This window comes from Seriola aureovittata, chromosome 3 (assembly GCF_021018895.1).
Source record: "Seriola aureovittata isolate HTS-2021-v1 ecotype China chromosome 3, ASM2101889v1, whole genome shotgun sequence".
In the NCBI taxonomy this organism is placed as follows: domain Eukaryota; kingdom Metazoa; phylum Chordata; class Actinopteri; order Carangiformes; family Carangidae; genus Seriola; species Seriola aureovittata.
In genome coordinates, this window is record NC_079366.1 from 17,399,478 (window position 1) to 17,412,904 (window position 13,427).

The following is a 13,427-nucleotide window of genomic DNA, read 5'->3' on the forward strand; positions in this document are numbered from 1 at the left end:
GAAGGAACAACACACCCAAATTAAGGACTCACATCACATTTTATTGCATTGGCCCTATTAGTAAACAGTCACTGATACAGAGGAGACATATTGATTAACATACAGTAAGATGATTTATAAAAATATTTTAAAATATAGTATAAAAATTTGCAATTTAGCAATAATACTTGATTATATAGTAAATACTGTAAGAAAGTAGACTAACACTAACTAGTGTTCCTTTAAAAATGACTACAACAGACTGAGCACATACGCTAAGTGCATCTGAAATGTTTGGTTCATAAAGGCTATTTAACATGAAATGTATAAAATGAACTGTTGCTGGAATGATTTATCACTGAATTTCTTCCACACAATTTCGTACCGAAGGCTTAACAAACCTCCCCTTTAGCAGTAGGCGTGTACTGACGTTTCACCAACAATAAAAAGGTTGAGAGAGGAATGTGTGTGTGTGTGAGACTGGTGAGGTCAAGTGAGGTTTAGACTTTGGCTTTCTTGGTGGGAGGTTCAGTGGCACTGATGCGAGGACAAACAGCTGCCGGGGTGTAGGGGATTCTTGTTGCTGTCACCTTCTTACCGATGGTCTCGATCTGTGGAGAGAAAACGTGGTGAACGGCAGATGTTACTTGTGGCAGTCAGTTCATCAGCTGACTTTTTTATATGAGAAGCGTGTGTGTGTGTGTGTGAGAGAGTGAGTGAGGTGTGTTTTCTGTCTTCTTACATGGAAGCCAATGTTCTGGAGGTGAGGGTGGAGGTGGTCCAGCACTCTGCGACCATCAAATATAAAGGCTGGCTTCAGCATTTTCTTATAGATCTTCTCGTAGTCCAGTTCCTATGGTGGAATTAAGGGGGTGTGACTTTGAAATTCATGCTCGCAGATTCCTCCAAGATGAAGCAATTCATAAGATGAAAAAAATAAGTTATTCTGACCTTAAACATGTCCCATTCAGTGCAGATGACCAGTGCATGTGCACTCTGGCAAGCCTCATAAGGGTCTGAGGTTACAGTCACCAGCTCCGACACTAAGAAAATATCCAAAATAAATGAGTGAAATGTTTGAATTCTGAACATCAAACAGTGTAGTATCTACCAAATCAATTACTGAGCAGTAAGTCGAGTGTCTGATTTTACATTACATCTACACGGCAGTTAAAATGTATTAGGAGAAACTGGCAACTACTTGGGTTTTGCTGATTTCAATTTCTGGAATTTCTTCTTAAAATACATAATAATAATACATAATGTTAATCAATCAAAATAAGTTCTATACAAGCTCTATCTTATGTAATAAAGACAAAAAATTCTTAAAAAAGAGGCTTTGCAAGCCTTTCAGAGCTGTATTTGAACCTTTGTAAACACACACACCTCTTTCTGGGTTGTCCTCTGAGATGCTGGGCTGGGAGAGGTCATGAATGATTTGTTCTTTAAGAACTTTGGGGTCGTAGATGAACAGCTTGGCTCCCTCATCCATCAGATACTTGGAGATGTAGATACTGGACGACTCCCTGGAGTTGCGACACAAACACACGCTCTAGTAAGGTAAGTGTTGACCTGACCGGGGCCAAAGTTCACCACATGTGCGCATTAAAATGTGATCAACTGTGACTGCATGTTTTGTATGTACAAAGGGTATATACAAGGGTTGATAGGGCTCTAGAGGCCTTTCATCCAAACAATGCCAAGTTAATGAATAAACTGACAAAGCTGATATGGAAGAAATATCAAAGATAAACAAATAACCTATAGATAACAAACATCTACAAGGGTGTGAGAAGGCAATGTAAAAAACAAACAATGTGAAAATAGGCTCACCTTGTGTCACCTGTATCTTTTTTGAAGGAGAAGCCAAGCAGAGCAATCTTTTTGCCAGTAACAGTGTTGAAGAGGCAATCAATAATCCTACAGGCAAACCGTCGCCTCTGGTACTCATTCATGTCTATCACCTGAGAAAAACATCGACAGACATTGAGAGTAAGGTGAATACAGATAGAAAAGACCTCCAGAAAAGTCAAATATGAGGTGCTAGCCTGTGTAGTTCTCACCTGCTGCCAGTAGGAGGCGACCTCAGGCAGGTTGAGGGCCTCGCACAGATACACCAGATTCAGCACGTCCTTCTGGAAACAGCTTCCACCAAAACCTGGTCAGAGTGTTACAGAGGCAAATATATGAAAGACAAAAATGTACCAATCTCTTTAAATAGAAGCTCACTTGAAACATCTTATTGCCGCGCCTCTTACCCACGCTGGCTTTGAGAAACTTGCTGCCTATTCTCTGGTCCATGCCAATTGCCTTGGCAACCTCCTCCACGTCAGCTCCGGTGGCCTCACACAGAGCACTGATACTGTTGATGCTGCTGATTCGCTGTGCCAGGAAGGCATTGGCTGCCTACATACACAGACACACACGCCATGTATTTTTTTTTTTTAAGATTGTACAACAATAAAATACAAGAGTCCACTCAAAGGAACACTCATTTAGAGCTGCAATGATTAGGAGAGTAATCAACAGAAAAAAAAGAAAGAAAAAACAGGCAACTATTAAGACAACCGATTCATAGTTTCAGTCGTTCTTCAAGCAAAAATGTGAGATGTGATGCATGAATGTGAGAATTTTCTTAGTTAAATATAGAGCTGCAACAATAAGTTGATTAGGTGTTTGAAAGAAAATGAACCACCAGTGTTTTTGACAATTTAAAAAATCTAAACAACTGATGGGTTCATGTTTCCAGATGTGAGATTTTGCTGTTTTTCTTGGTTTTGCAAAATGTTTTATTAGTTTGATTGGCAAAACAAGGCATTTGAAGACATACTGTGACAGTCAATTTTAATTGTTGGTATTATTGTTGTTTTATAAGCCAAATGATTAACTGATTAACTGAGAAGATAACTGTTACTTGCAGCCATACTCATATATGATAGTAAGCTGATTATCTTTTGGTTATGCATTGTTGGTAAGATAAAACAAGCAATTTAAATCTGTCATCTTAGGGTCTGAGAAATTATAATGGGCATTGTATAATAAAACTGACTTTATTGACAAAAAGATTCATTGAGTAATGGAGACAATAACCAGAAAATTAACTGATAAAATAATCATTAGTTATAGTCCTACACTCACCAGTTTGGAGAGCTCGGATGACCATGTGTTGGTGGTGATGATTCGTGCTTTGGGAACCCAGTGTTCATAGACGGCACACAGAGCTCTGATTGCTCTTTGACCTTCAGCTGTTTCATCTCCACCAATCAAGACACGGTCAGGCTCCTTCAGGTCCCGCACCGCTGTTCCCTCTGCAAGGAACTCTGGGTTGGACAACACCTAAAGCAGCGACACGTCTTTAGAAACATGCGACAACAGATCAGAGAGAGTTTTGTACATGTAATAATACACACTTGTAGGTTGAGGCTGGGTTTGGTGTTGGCATCAAATATCCGTCGAATGCTTTCAGCAGCTCGAACTGGGACAGTGCTTTTCTCTGTGACAATCTTGTAACCATCAGAAACCTCAACAATCCGCCGAGCACACGCCTCGATAAACTTGAGGTCAGCCGCACGACCCTTCCCCATCCCATAGGTCTTTGTTGGGGTGTTCACCTGTGGAGCAGGTGCAACCATGGTGTGTTAGAAATGTCAGATTTATTTCTTTAGCTATCCAAACAGCAGAAACAGTGTTGCCATGTGTTGTCAGGGGGAACCGATGAACTCACAGAGATAAAGACGAGGTCAGCTTCCCTGATGGCTGAGTCTATATCCGTTGAGAAAAACAAATTTCTCCCTCTGCATGATTCAACCACCTCTTTCAGACCCGGCTGAAATGAGAGGAAGTGGGAAAACGAGAAATAGAGGGTGTGTCAGTGGATGCGTAGGAAAAAACATGGCATGGTTACAAGTATAATACAAGTTCATAATGACTTGTCACCAATTTCCATTTACACTACTTATCCATGATGACGCAATACCTCGTGGTTCTGGTTGACGTAGAGAAGTTACGAAACAGTCTGGAACTAATTTATGTTTCATTTTAGCCCACGATGGAGTAATACAATACAAAAACAGTGGCTTTGCCTAGCAACATCTACTTTTTCAACAAGTTTAAATAATGAAGCAACAGTTATTTCATAGATGTCAAAGGTGAGATAAGAATGTAGGGGAAACACACACGGCATATCAGCGCTCCTAGAAAATTATGACTCATGCCTTGATAAAGTTTCACAAGAAATTACACATTCTGCTGCTATAATACCTTTAACTCTGATTTTTTTTGATAATAACATTTAAATGCTACCTCATATATGGGCAGAGTGTCTGAGTTCCAGGCTTTGATGCGGGACTCATTCACATCCACGACAGTCACTGTGATCTCTGGACACATCTGGGCGATCACACTGCATGTTGGACCTCCTACATATCCAGCACCAATGCAACAGATCCTTTTTATCTGGAACATCTGGAAATGTAAAGACAGGATAAAAAAATAACATAAAGCACTCGAAACACAACTTTTTATTGGGCTGATTTAATCCTAAAGCCAAGGCTGCATCAGAAAAGTTAGTTTAGTTTCTTTCAATATCACTATTCTCAGTCAACAGTTCTCATTTTGAATAGTTCTGCTCAAATCAGTTAACATGGTTCACCTTTTACCTTGCCAAGCCTTTAGAGCCTTTAAGATTAGTCGATTTATCAGTTTGTCAGGTGTTGATATTTTGATAATTGATTAACTGAAAGATTTGCTGCCTTTCTGTGTCTTATATGACTTTTAATTTCATATCTTTAGGTTTTTTAATGTTGGTTGATCAAAAGCAATTTAAACACATTACCTTGCAATTTAGGAATGTCTGATTGTGAAAACAATTAGCACATGAACTGATATTGTTTTCAATATCAGTTCATGTGCTAATTGCTTGCTGATTGATTTGATTGATATTGATTAGTTACAGCCCTAGGCTACACTGTACAGAGTATGCTCATTCTGTCCATATACACCCAGATGCCAGTTCATTAGGTACACCTGGCCAAAACTAACCTAATACAACAGAACCAATATAAACCCTGCCTTAATGAAGGTTATATTGTTCAGTTTGTGTGAAGTGTTGATTAAACTTTATGATAATTGCGGAAGCTGTAGTTTGTCTTTCTGTGTTCAGCAACAATTATACATTATTCAAAGAAGAGTTTCTGTTATTTAGGCTACACTCATTGAAATGAATAGGGTGGACAAAATGATAGAAACATCCGTCAGTATAAAAGTACGACATCACCACAAACGACACACTCCAAAATTGACCATAAAGTTGAAGCAACACCTCTTTCTCTTCCTCTAACATCATAATCTTCATGGTAGGATTTATTGCAGGGCTACTGTTTTAGACTGCATTCATTTTAACTAGGTGTTCCTAATAAACTGCCAACTGAGTGTATTTCACTTTGCTAATAACTGTCTCGACATCATGAATTTAAGCTACATAGAGCTGATTTACTACAACATGCAAAGCTGTATCAGAAAAGTTTAGTTTGGTTTCTTTCTAACACTGTGGTTTTCCTTTCGTCCTGTTCAGGTGTAATAGCTGACCAGTGCTGCTTAGTACCAGTCGTACCGTTACAGCCTGGTAGAAGATAAAGAGCCTTTCATTGCAGTTCAGCCACGTCTAACACAGATGAAAAACGACCTTTTATCCCATGTACCTTTCAGCTACGTTCACGTTAGCTGTGCTACAGAGCAAGTGTCACTGCTTGTAGAGTAACATTACACATGCATAAATATCACATTTAAGATACCATACCTAATTTTTCTTACCGCGGCAAGAGCGAACTCATCACAAGAAACAAATGAATGGACGACTGTGTTGAATCAGCTAGCTATCTTAGCTAGCAACCGTTAGCTAACGGTACATTACCTTTGCCAACTCGACAATCAGTAACTTCAGGAAAGCGCAGATTTTGTTTTCTCCTGTCTTCACTGTGCCTTGTCGAGACAAACGTGGAGTCCGGCGCTGCTGTTCTGTCCCACACTGTAGACGTCTTTAACTAAAGGTAAACCAACGCCCGACGAACAAGTAACTCCTGTTTCAACTTTTTAAAGCACCACCGTCCCCTACAGGCACTTCTGTCAGGGACAACCACATTCTCCATAACACCGAGGACCAGAAGAAGCTTCCGGAATGGTATTTTCAAAGTAAAAGCAAATAATTATTCCGCCTTTCTTGATATAAATGGGTTAAATACTATCACTTTCATTAGATACACCTATCCAGCCCTGCAATAAAGGTTATTAAGTTCAGTTTTGCTGACACCATCTCAGAGAGGTGCTGATACAATAGTCATTTTTGAAAATCAACACCTCTGTATTGAGCCCCTTTACCCCCCACCTTCTGAATATGGACCATGCCACCCCTAAATTCCCATTAGAGGTAAATAAGTACTTAAATCTGTGTAAGAACAATAGTCAGCTGTGGATATGAACTCTGATATAGGTTCTGCTTGCTGTAACCTTTCCTCCTGTTCATCCTAGCCATGAACAAGTTTCTTCTTACATCCTTATATTCAAAGTGTATGAGGAGGGGATTGTTTAATGAACAGTTTTTGTTTCAGTGTTCATATGGACAGCTGACAATTCATTTGAAAATGTGAAACTATTCTTTAAGTCTAGAGCAACTGTGCTGGAACAACAACTTTGAGATGAAATTCAAAGCCAACTATGAGGTAGGCCTTATCGTCCATCATCCATGCCGGATTTCATTGCACCTCAGTGGCTGAATCATTACAGTCTACAGTCTATCTCACCAGAGTAGATGCAGGTTTTAGCAGCAACGAGAGGGGCAACTCCATATGAATGGCTATATTAATGACACAGGACTATAAGATTATGTTGAATGTATATATATATATATATATATATATATATATATTTTTTTTTTTTTTTTTTTTAAATATATGTTTTACATTTCAACATGCATTGTTTTCATTAAAGTCAAACAACACTGGCATGGATGTGAACATTTCCAAGCTTTGTGGGAGTCTTTTACTGAATAATGGAGTAGGAGCAGACCTAATAGCAGGTCATACACAAATGCCCTGACAGCACTCATTCCTTAGCATTCAATGTATTTAAGCTGTAAATTGAAAATGCTTCTCTCTATTGAAATTTGTTTAAAGTGTCACCCCAATGCTGAGAGGGAGAATTTTAGTTTATTGTGTTGTTGCATCACCTAAGACATTATTAAAGACATTTTTTAAATCAGTGGACCTTCTACATCAACGTGCTTGCTGCGCCACATTCTCATGTACAACATGGTAGTAACGTACCAACACATTTGTAAAAAGGGTTGTGATACTGCAAGCAATCACGTTAGGTTTCCTTTCATATTGATATATCACCCTGTCAAATATAATTTACATTTTACCCCTTTTCTAAACATACTGTAACAGTTCATCAAAAAGCATAAAACATAAACTTGCACTAGATCTGCCGGCTAATACAAAACCCTGACAAAAATATAAAATTTAACAGGTTTCATCAACTATGTTTAAATGCATACTTTTGATACAACATACAGTACAAAACTTATAACTTAAACTGTAACATAGCACCCAGATAGTCAAGCGATGCTATGTCACATTTCAAATGTTATTTTCGAAATGGTATCGTTTTATTAGGAGGGCTCCACGGCGGAGGAGGACTGTCTCTGAGAATCGCTTTTATACGCCTTTCTTCTCTTTGTCTCTTTTGTTCTAGATCTTTTCTTGCCTGTTGGGAAAAAGAAAATCAATAATAAGAACTAGAGACATTTACAAACACCACCACCATAAGCACCTCTGAGTACTGGCAGATCTAAGAGAACTGTCAGCATTATGTAAGAAGTCACCGTCAAGAGCTCACAACGCAGGCTGGTGGGGACTTCTTATGAAACCATCTTCCCCAAAAACAAATGAGCAAGCAGAAGCACCTTGGGTACCATTAATCATTGGTATCCCATGTCATTGCACTTACCAGCCAGTTTTCATACACCTCTAAGGCCATTTTATCTTGCTCTTCTTTCATGTATTGTTCTTCCTCTGCCTTATTTTTGATTTCTTTGCGCTCCATCATGACTTTATCATGGAGATCATCTTTCTTCTTTTCACACCTTAATCATTTCAAGAAAAAGGTAACAACAGATTTAGAAGAGGGTTACTTCACTTTTCTTGTTTTTATCATAGAGATTTGGTGATGACACATCGCTAAACATTGGACTTTGGCTGCCATCTAGTGGCTGATCATTTTCACACCCAAACTGATTTGAGTGTAATGGGTTAGTACTATTTTTGACCCTGTAAACACTGGGATGTTTACTTTCAGAGCCCAGTAAAAATGTTTAAAATCAAGAAAAATAAAGTGATGCAAACAACAAAAGTGCTATCTCTCTATTAAAACGTTGAATATTTCACCACTCTTTAAATGAGAGAAATAAATAATAAATGAAAAAGTAAATGATTTACACTCACCAGTTAGAAAAGGCTGATTTACTCTCTCTCTTTCTTTCCTCCTCCTTTTCTTGCTTTTTTAGCTTCAGTTTATTTTCCGCTTCTTTCTGTTTTCTGCACTTATCTTTGAGTAGATGATCATGCTCATGTTTCCATTTTTCAAATACCTGTAATGGTTATTAAATTATTAATTAACTTTCCTCATACACACAGAAAGGCTTGTTATATCTTTCAGAGTAATACACAATTGATCAGTGACATACCTGTTTAGCAGACTGCCTTTTTTCTTCTTTCTCTTCACTCGCTCTCTGCTCTTTTCTGATCATATCTTCCTTTTCTTTGGATTTTGCTTTGAGACTTTCTCCTTTCTTTTCTTTCCAAGCCTCATATGATGCAACAGCATCTTCCTTTTTAGCTTCTTCCTCCTGTTTATTTTCAGAAACATGGTGAGGATATATCTTTAACCAACACGTGTTTCTTGTAATCTTTAGACATGGTATGTTGTACTGTAATTCCTGTCTACAAAATGGATTATTCACCCTTTTCTTTTTTTCTTTCAGGATTTCCTCTTTCTTCTTCAGTTTCATGTTCTCTCTTGACTTTTCCTTTTTCTTTTTAAGCCATTCCTGGTAAGAGTGGACAAGGATTTTTGCTGACTGAGAATGCAGTGTAGATGCTAGAATTCTTTCTATTGACATAAATAATCAGTGTGCAAAACTTACACATATCTTTCTTGTGGAGAAGTCCAAAAAAACTGTAACTGTGATTTCTGCCCACCTGGACTCGCAAGACTGTTAAATGTTCCCTTTAAATGTTTTATTTTAGTATATCAGTAAGTACAATGTTGTGAACCCAAATTCTGTACCTGATACATGAGAGTAACGTAATGAAACCTGAGAATAATGTGATAAAATAGAAATTATAAAGGAAATTATAAAGGGGGTTTTTAACAGGATCTAGTCCTTGGATAGCAATCACAGTCTACTTGCAAATATCGACAGTATACTCTATATTTCCTATATACCTGTACTGTAAAGGTATAAGCTAAGGGAAACTGCACAAATTCTGTATTGTTCTTATGCATATAACATAGAACACAGAAAAAACACGTCTTATTTTAGACTCTTACATGTGCGATCTTCTCCATATTGTTTACATTCAACATACTACTAGAAAAGAAAACACCGGCTTGTTATCACACTGACCTGGTAAATGGCAGCTCTGAGTGCATCTGCTGCTTGTGGCTGAGACTCTTGTAGTGACACCTTACGGTCCAGAACTTTGAGAGTTCCCAAATACCTTGATTCCACGTTTCTGGAGCATGCACTCTGAGATCTATGGGTGGTCTTTGAGTGAGAACTTGAAGTCCTAATTCAAATAAAATAAAATGATGGTGATTCAAGTTATTATCCTGTTTTATCCACGATCTGTGCTGCTACTGGTCTAGTTTGGAGAGAATTACCTACCTGGTGTCAAATGACTTTTCCTGCGTGTGAGAGAGTTGAGCAACAGAACGATCTGAGTGATCTCCTGAGCCTTCCTGAAAGAAAACAATTAACAGATTTTATGAAACTAAAAATAATACGAACAAGAGGCAGAGTATATCTTATATTAGGCTAACCAAAAGGTCAAAGGATAGCATGAAGAATGTCTTACATGAAATTCTTCAAATGATGTAGAGTACTTTCTCCCATGCTCTTTGCTGTCATCGGAAATAAAGTCATCTGAAATGAGAAATCAAATATCAAGAGGATTAATTGGTTGAATATACAATTAAAAAGAATAATGTTATTGTGCTGAACATGCCAATTATTACCTCTGGATCCAGAATCAACTGTGGACTTGGTGAAAGGCTGTGACTGGTCACTCCTATATGTAGAGGATTTGCTGAGGCTATATGAAACTGCGTGATCCCCGTCTGTCCACTACAATCAAACAACATAACAAATGTGCACTTATAGGAAAACCATTCTGAAATATAAAATGCAGAATAACCAAGCAATGACACACACTTGTGGACTGCAGCTCCTCATGGCGGTGTTGCTGGATGTGTCAATGGAGAAGGGAATGGATGCAGAGGAAGTCTGGGGCCTGCTGAGATCCTGAGACTCAGTATCTTCACCCGGCTTCTCTGCAGCGTGAAGGTTCAATCCCAGAGTCCGTTGTCTTGGTTTGGGTCTGGGTGGCTCCCTCTCGGTAGCACTGTCTGAATAATAACATAATTTGTGGAAATATACTTATATTCAAAATTAGCATTGATAGTTAGAAGCATGAATTGTAAAACAGTGTAAACAGACCTGCTGCTGGCACATGTTTGAGGTCTGATCCTGATAGATGTGGAGTCTGGGAGATTTCTTCCATAACATGGTTGCTCTTCTCCTCAGGACCTGGAGTTTCTGTCACACTGCTGTCAGATGGTAAAGGCAAAGACATGTCCAGAAGGGCATCATCTGAGGTTTGGTATGACAGAGATTTACTTGAGCTCTCTCTTGTGAGTTGGGGATCAACAGACTCCACAACACTGTTTTTAAATTGTGTGTCATCTTCGCTGAAATTTGTGGAGTGTTGTGAGGAAGATGATTTGGTGTAATTATCGTGTCCACCAATGGAGGACTCTGGTGGCTTGTTTTCACGCGACTCTGATGCTGTTGTGTCTTCTGAGGGTGAGTGGATTCTTTGGGTTTTCAGGAATGAAACTTTCTTTGTTCTCCCATGTTTTCCTTCATCATCTGAAAGCTGAAAGTCGTTGATTTTGGCTTTACTCTTGCCAGCCTTAAATGCATTAGTCCTCTTCTTTCTTGATTTGAGGAGTTCATTCAAAAAATCTGTGAAATATAGAAATTTAGTAAATGAAAAAAACAGACCTAGAGGTACAACAATTAGTCAATTAATTAATTAGCTGATTGATAGAAAATTAATTGGCAATATACAAATATTTTAATAATAGTTTTAGTCATCTTTAAAGAAAAAACATCAACATTTGGTGGTTGCAGCTTCTCAAATATGAGGATAGACTGGATATTTTTGGTTTTTGGACTGTAGGTCGGACAAAACAAGACATTGGATGACATCACCTTAGCCACTGGGAAATTTTTACAGGCATTACATTTTAATAGTATGAGATATATCAGAGGTACGTATATGAGAAAAATAATCATTGTATCAATTGATAATGAAATCCATTGTTAGTTGCAGCCCGAAGATAGAGCCATCCATTAAACTGATGAATTTACAGGAAGTTGACAAAACAATTGTGACTGAAAATCCTCTTGCTAGCTTTTTTCTCGAGCTTTCAACTGCATCACAACATCCCTCTCAAAGCAGGTGCTTGCTGGCCAAATGAGCAAATTCCATCCACTGAGCAAGAGTGAGAGATGTGGTTGGAAACTACAGATGTATATGAGTAGTAGACTGACAATGAGTTAAGATTTCTTAGTCACACAATTCCATCAGGGAGGTGTCTGATTGGTCCCAAATTAATTCTGCAGCATGACAACAATGCCAACCATACAACTAGAGTCATAAAGAACTATCTTCAAATACTAGAGGAACAAGTAGATCTGCAACAGTTGGTCTGGCCCCCACAGAGCCTTGAACTCAACATCATGGAGTCAGTCTGGGATCACATGAAGATAAAGAAGACTCTGAGACAGTCTAAATCCAGGAGGAGGAGGAGCTGTGGAGGAGCTGTGGCAAATTTTCCAAAATGTTTGGAACAACTTACCTGCAAAGTACCTTTGAGAAGTAACTTTGTGCAAGTACACCTGGGAGAATTGGTATTGTTTTAAAGCAAAAGGGTGGTCACACCAAATGATGATTTAATTTAGTTTTTTTCCCGTTTACTGCACTTATTATACACTTATTATTAACTATTCATAGCATTATTTTTGAAAGCATCCTTGCTTTACTTTTAGTATTACTATTCCACAGCACTGTAAGTACCCCCTAGGGTACCCTAGAATGATTCATAGCTGCTTAAAAGGGAGAGACAATAAAGCACCCTAAATCTCGATCTTGTGTACGAACCAGTGTTGTATAGATATTTTGATGTTCTGCCATCTTACCATCGTCATCCTCATTGAAGTCATCAGAGTAGGAGTAGTGATCTGTTTTCGTTTTGCTTGCCCTGGCAGAGACAGCAGCCTGAAGTTCATCCTACAAAGACATAATTTCAGATTGACATGACACCTCATAAAAAGCTCTTCAGAAGGCTGTCGGTTTAACTACTCCACTCATTTCATCATTTCGCTTTTGGTAGGATATCCAGAGTACATGCAATATTTTTTTCTTACCTGAAATGTTGTTCTTTTCGATGTTTTCGGGCTTTTCGTGTAAGCCAGTGTGCTGAACCGCTGGTTTGACATCCTCAAAACTATAAACACGTTCCTCTGGTAGCGCTTACTGACATTAGCATGCTAGCTATTGTTCGTTAAGTTCACTGTAACAAGTAGACAGCTACTCGAGCTTCCCGTGCTACCATTGTGGTTATATCGCCATTGCGCAAAGTCTGACTGCCACATGATTATCGTCTGGTTCATTACATACCATACAGCTACATAAAATTTGTTATCGAAAGGCACACTCACATAGCTACAGCATGCTAGCTAACTTGTTGATGGTAACCCAGGGAAACCCGCTTCCACACTGCGCATGCTCAAAGAATACCAAAACAGATTGGACTTGGAGCGGCTGAGTGAAATGACCATGGATGTATTATAAGAATATAATATAAATATAATAAGTTCTCGCAATACATCTATGGAAATGACTCATGCAGAATGGCCGAGGTTAGTATAATGTATATCATTCTGTACCAATTATTTATGCATTAATATGTACTTTTATTTTCTTGGTATTACATCATAATTTATTTGTTGATTATGTTTTATATAATTAATTTGAATCTGCACAGTAACTAAAGTTACTGTTAGTTGTAGTTGTGTAAAGGAATGAAGTAGCAGAAAATGGAAA

At 38.3% G+C, this 13,427-nt stretch overlaps 2 protein-coding genes across 3 annotated transcripts; both read right to left on the minus strand.

Annotated features, from left to right (window-relative positions):
- Window positions 1-20: 20 nt before the first annotated feature.
- Window positions 21-6,816, minus strand: ugdh (UDP-glucose 6-dehydrogenase). 2 transcript variants are annotated; one of them, XM_056371285.1, is made up of 12 exons: window positions 5,891-6,379; window positions 4,282-4,443; window positions 3,704-3,805; window positions 3,390-3,590; window positions 3,118-3,315; window positions 2,238-2,385; window positions 2,043-2,137; window positions 1,813-1,943; window positions 1,366-1,505; window positions 931-1,022; window positions 722-832; window positions 21-590 (listed from the first exon to the last, which is right to left on the minus strand). In XM_056371285.1, the coding sequence occupies exons 2-12, from the start codon at window positions 4,441-4,443 to the stop codon at window positions 480-482; spliced, it is 1,491 nt and encodes a 496-aa protein (XP_056227260.1). In that variant the 5' UTR covers window positions 5,891-6,379; the 3' UTR covers window positions 21-479. The 2 variants fall into 2 exon arrangements, with proteins under 2 accessions (XP_056227260.1, XP_056227262.1); XM_056371287.1 differs by lacking the exons at window positions 21-590; window positions 931-1,022 and having other exon boundaries at window positions 797-882; window positions 5,891-6,816.
- Window positions 6,817-7,162: 346 nt separating this feature from the next.
- Window positions 7,163-13,103, minus strand: map9 (microtubule-associated protein 9). The gene is made up of 13 exons (XM_056371284.1): window positions 12,749-13,103; window positions 12,521-12,611; window positions 10,754-11,281; window positions 10,469-10,662; window positions 10,273-10,381; window positions 10,113-10,180; window positions 9,923-9,996; window positions 9,662-9,824; window positions 8,996-9,082; window positions 8,720-8,881; window positions 8,478-8,623; window positions 7,984-8,119; window positions 7,163-7,740 (listed from the first exon to the last, which is right to left on the minus strand). The coding sequence occupies exons 1-13, from the start codon at window positions 12,818-12,820 to the stop codon at window positions 7,621-7,623; spliced, it is 1,950 nt and encodes a 649-aa protein (XP_056227259.1). The 5' UTR covers window positions 12,821-13,103; the 3' UTR covers window positions 7,163-7,620.
- Window positions 13,104-13,427: the final 324 nt, after the last annotated feature.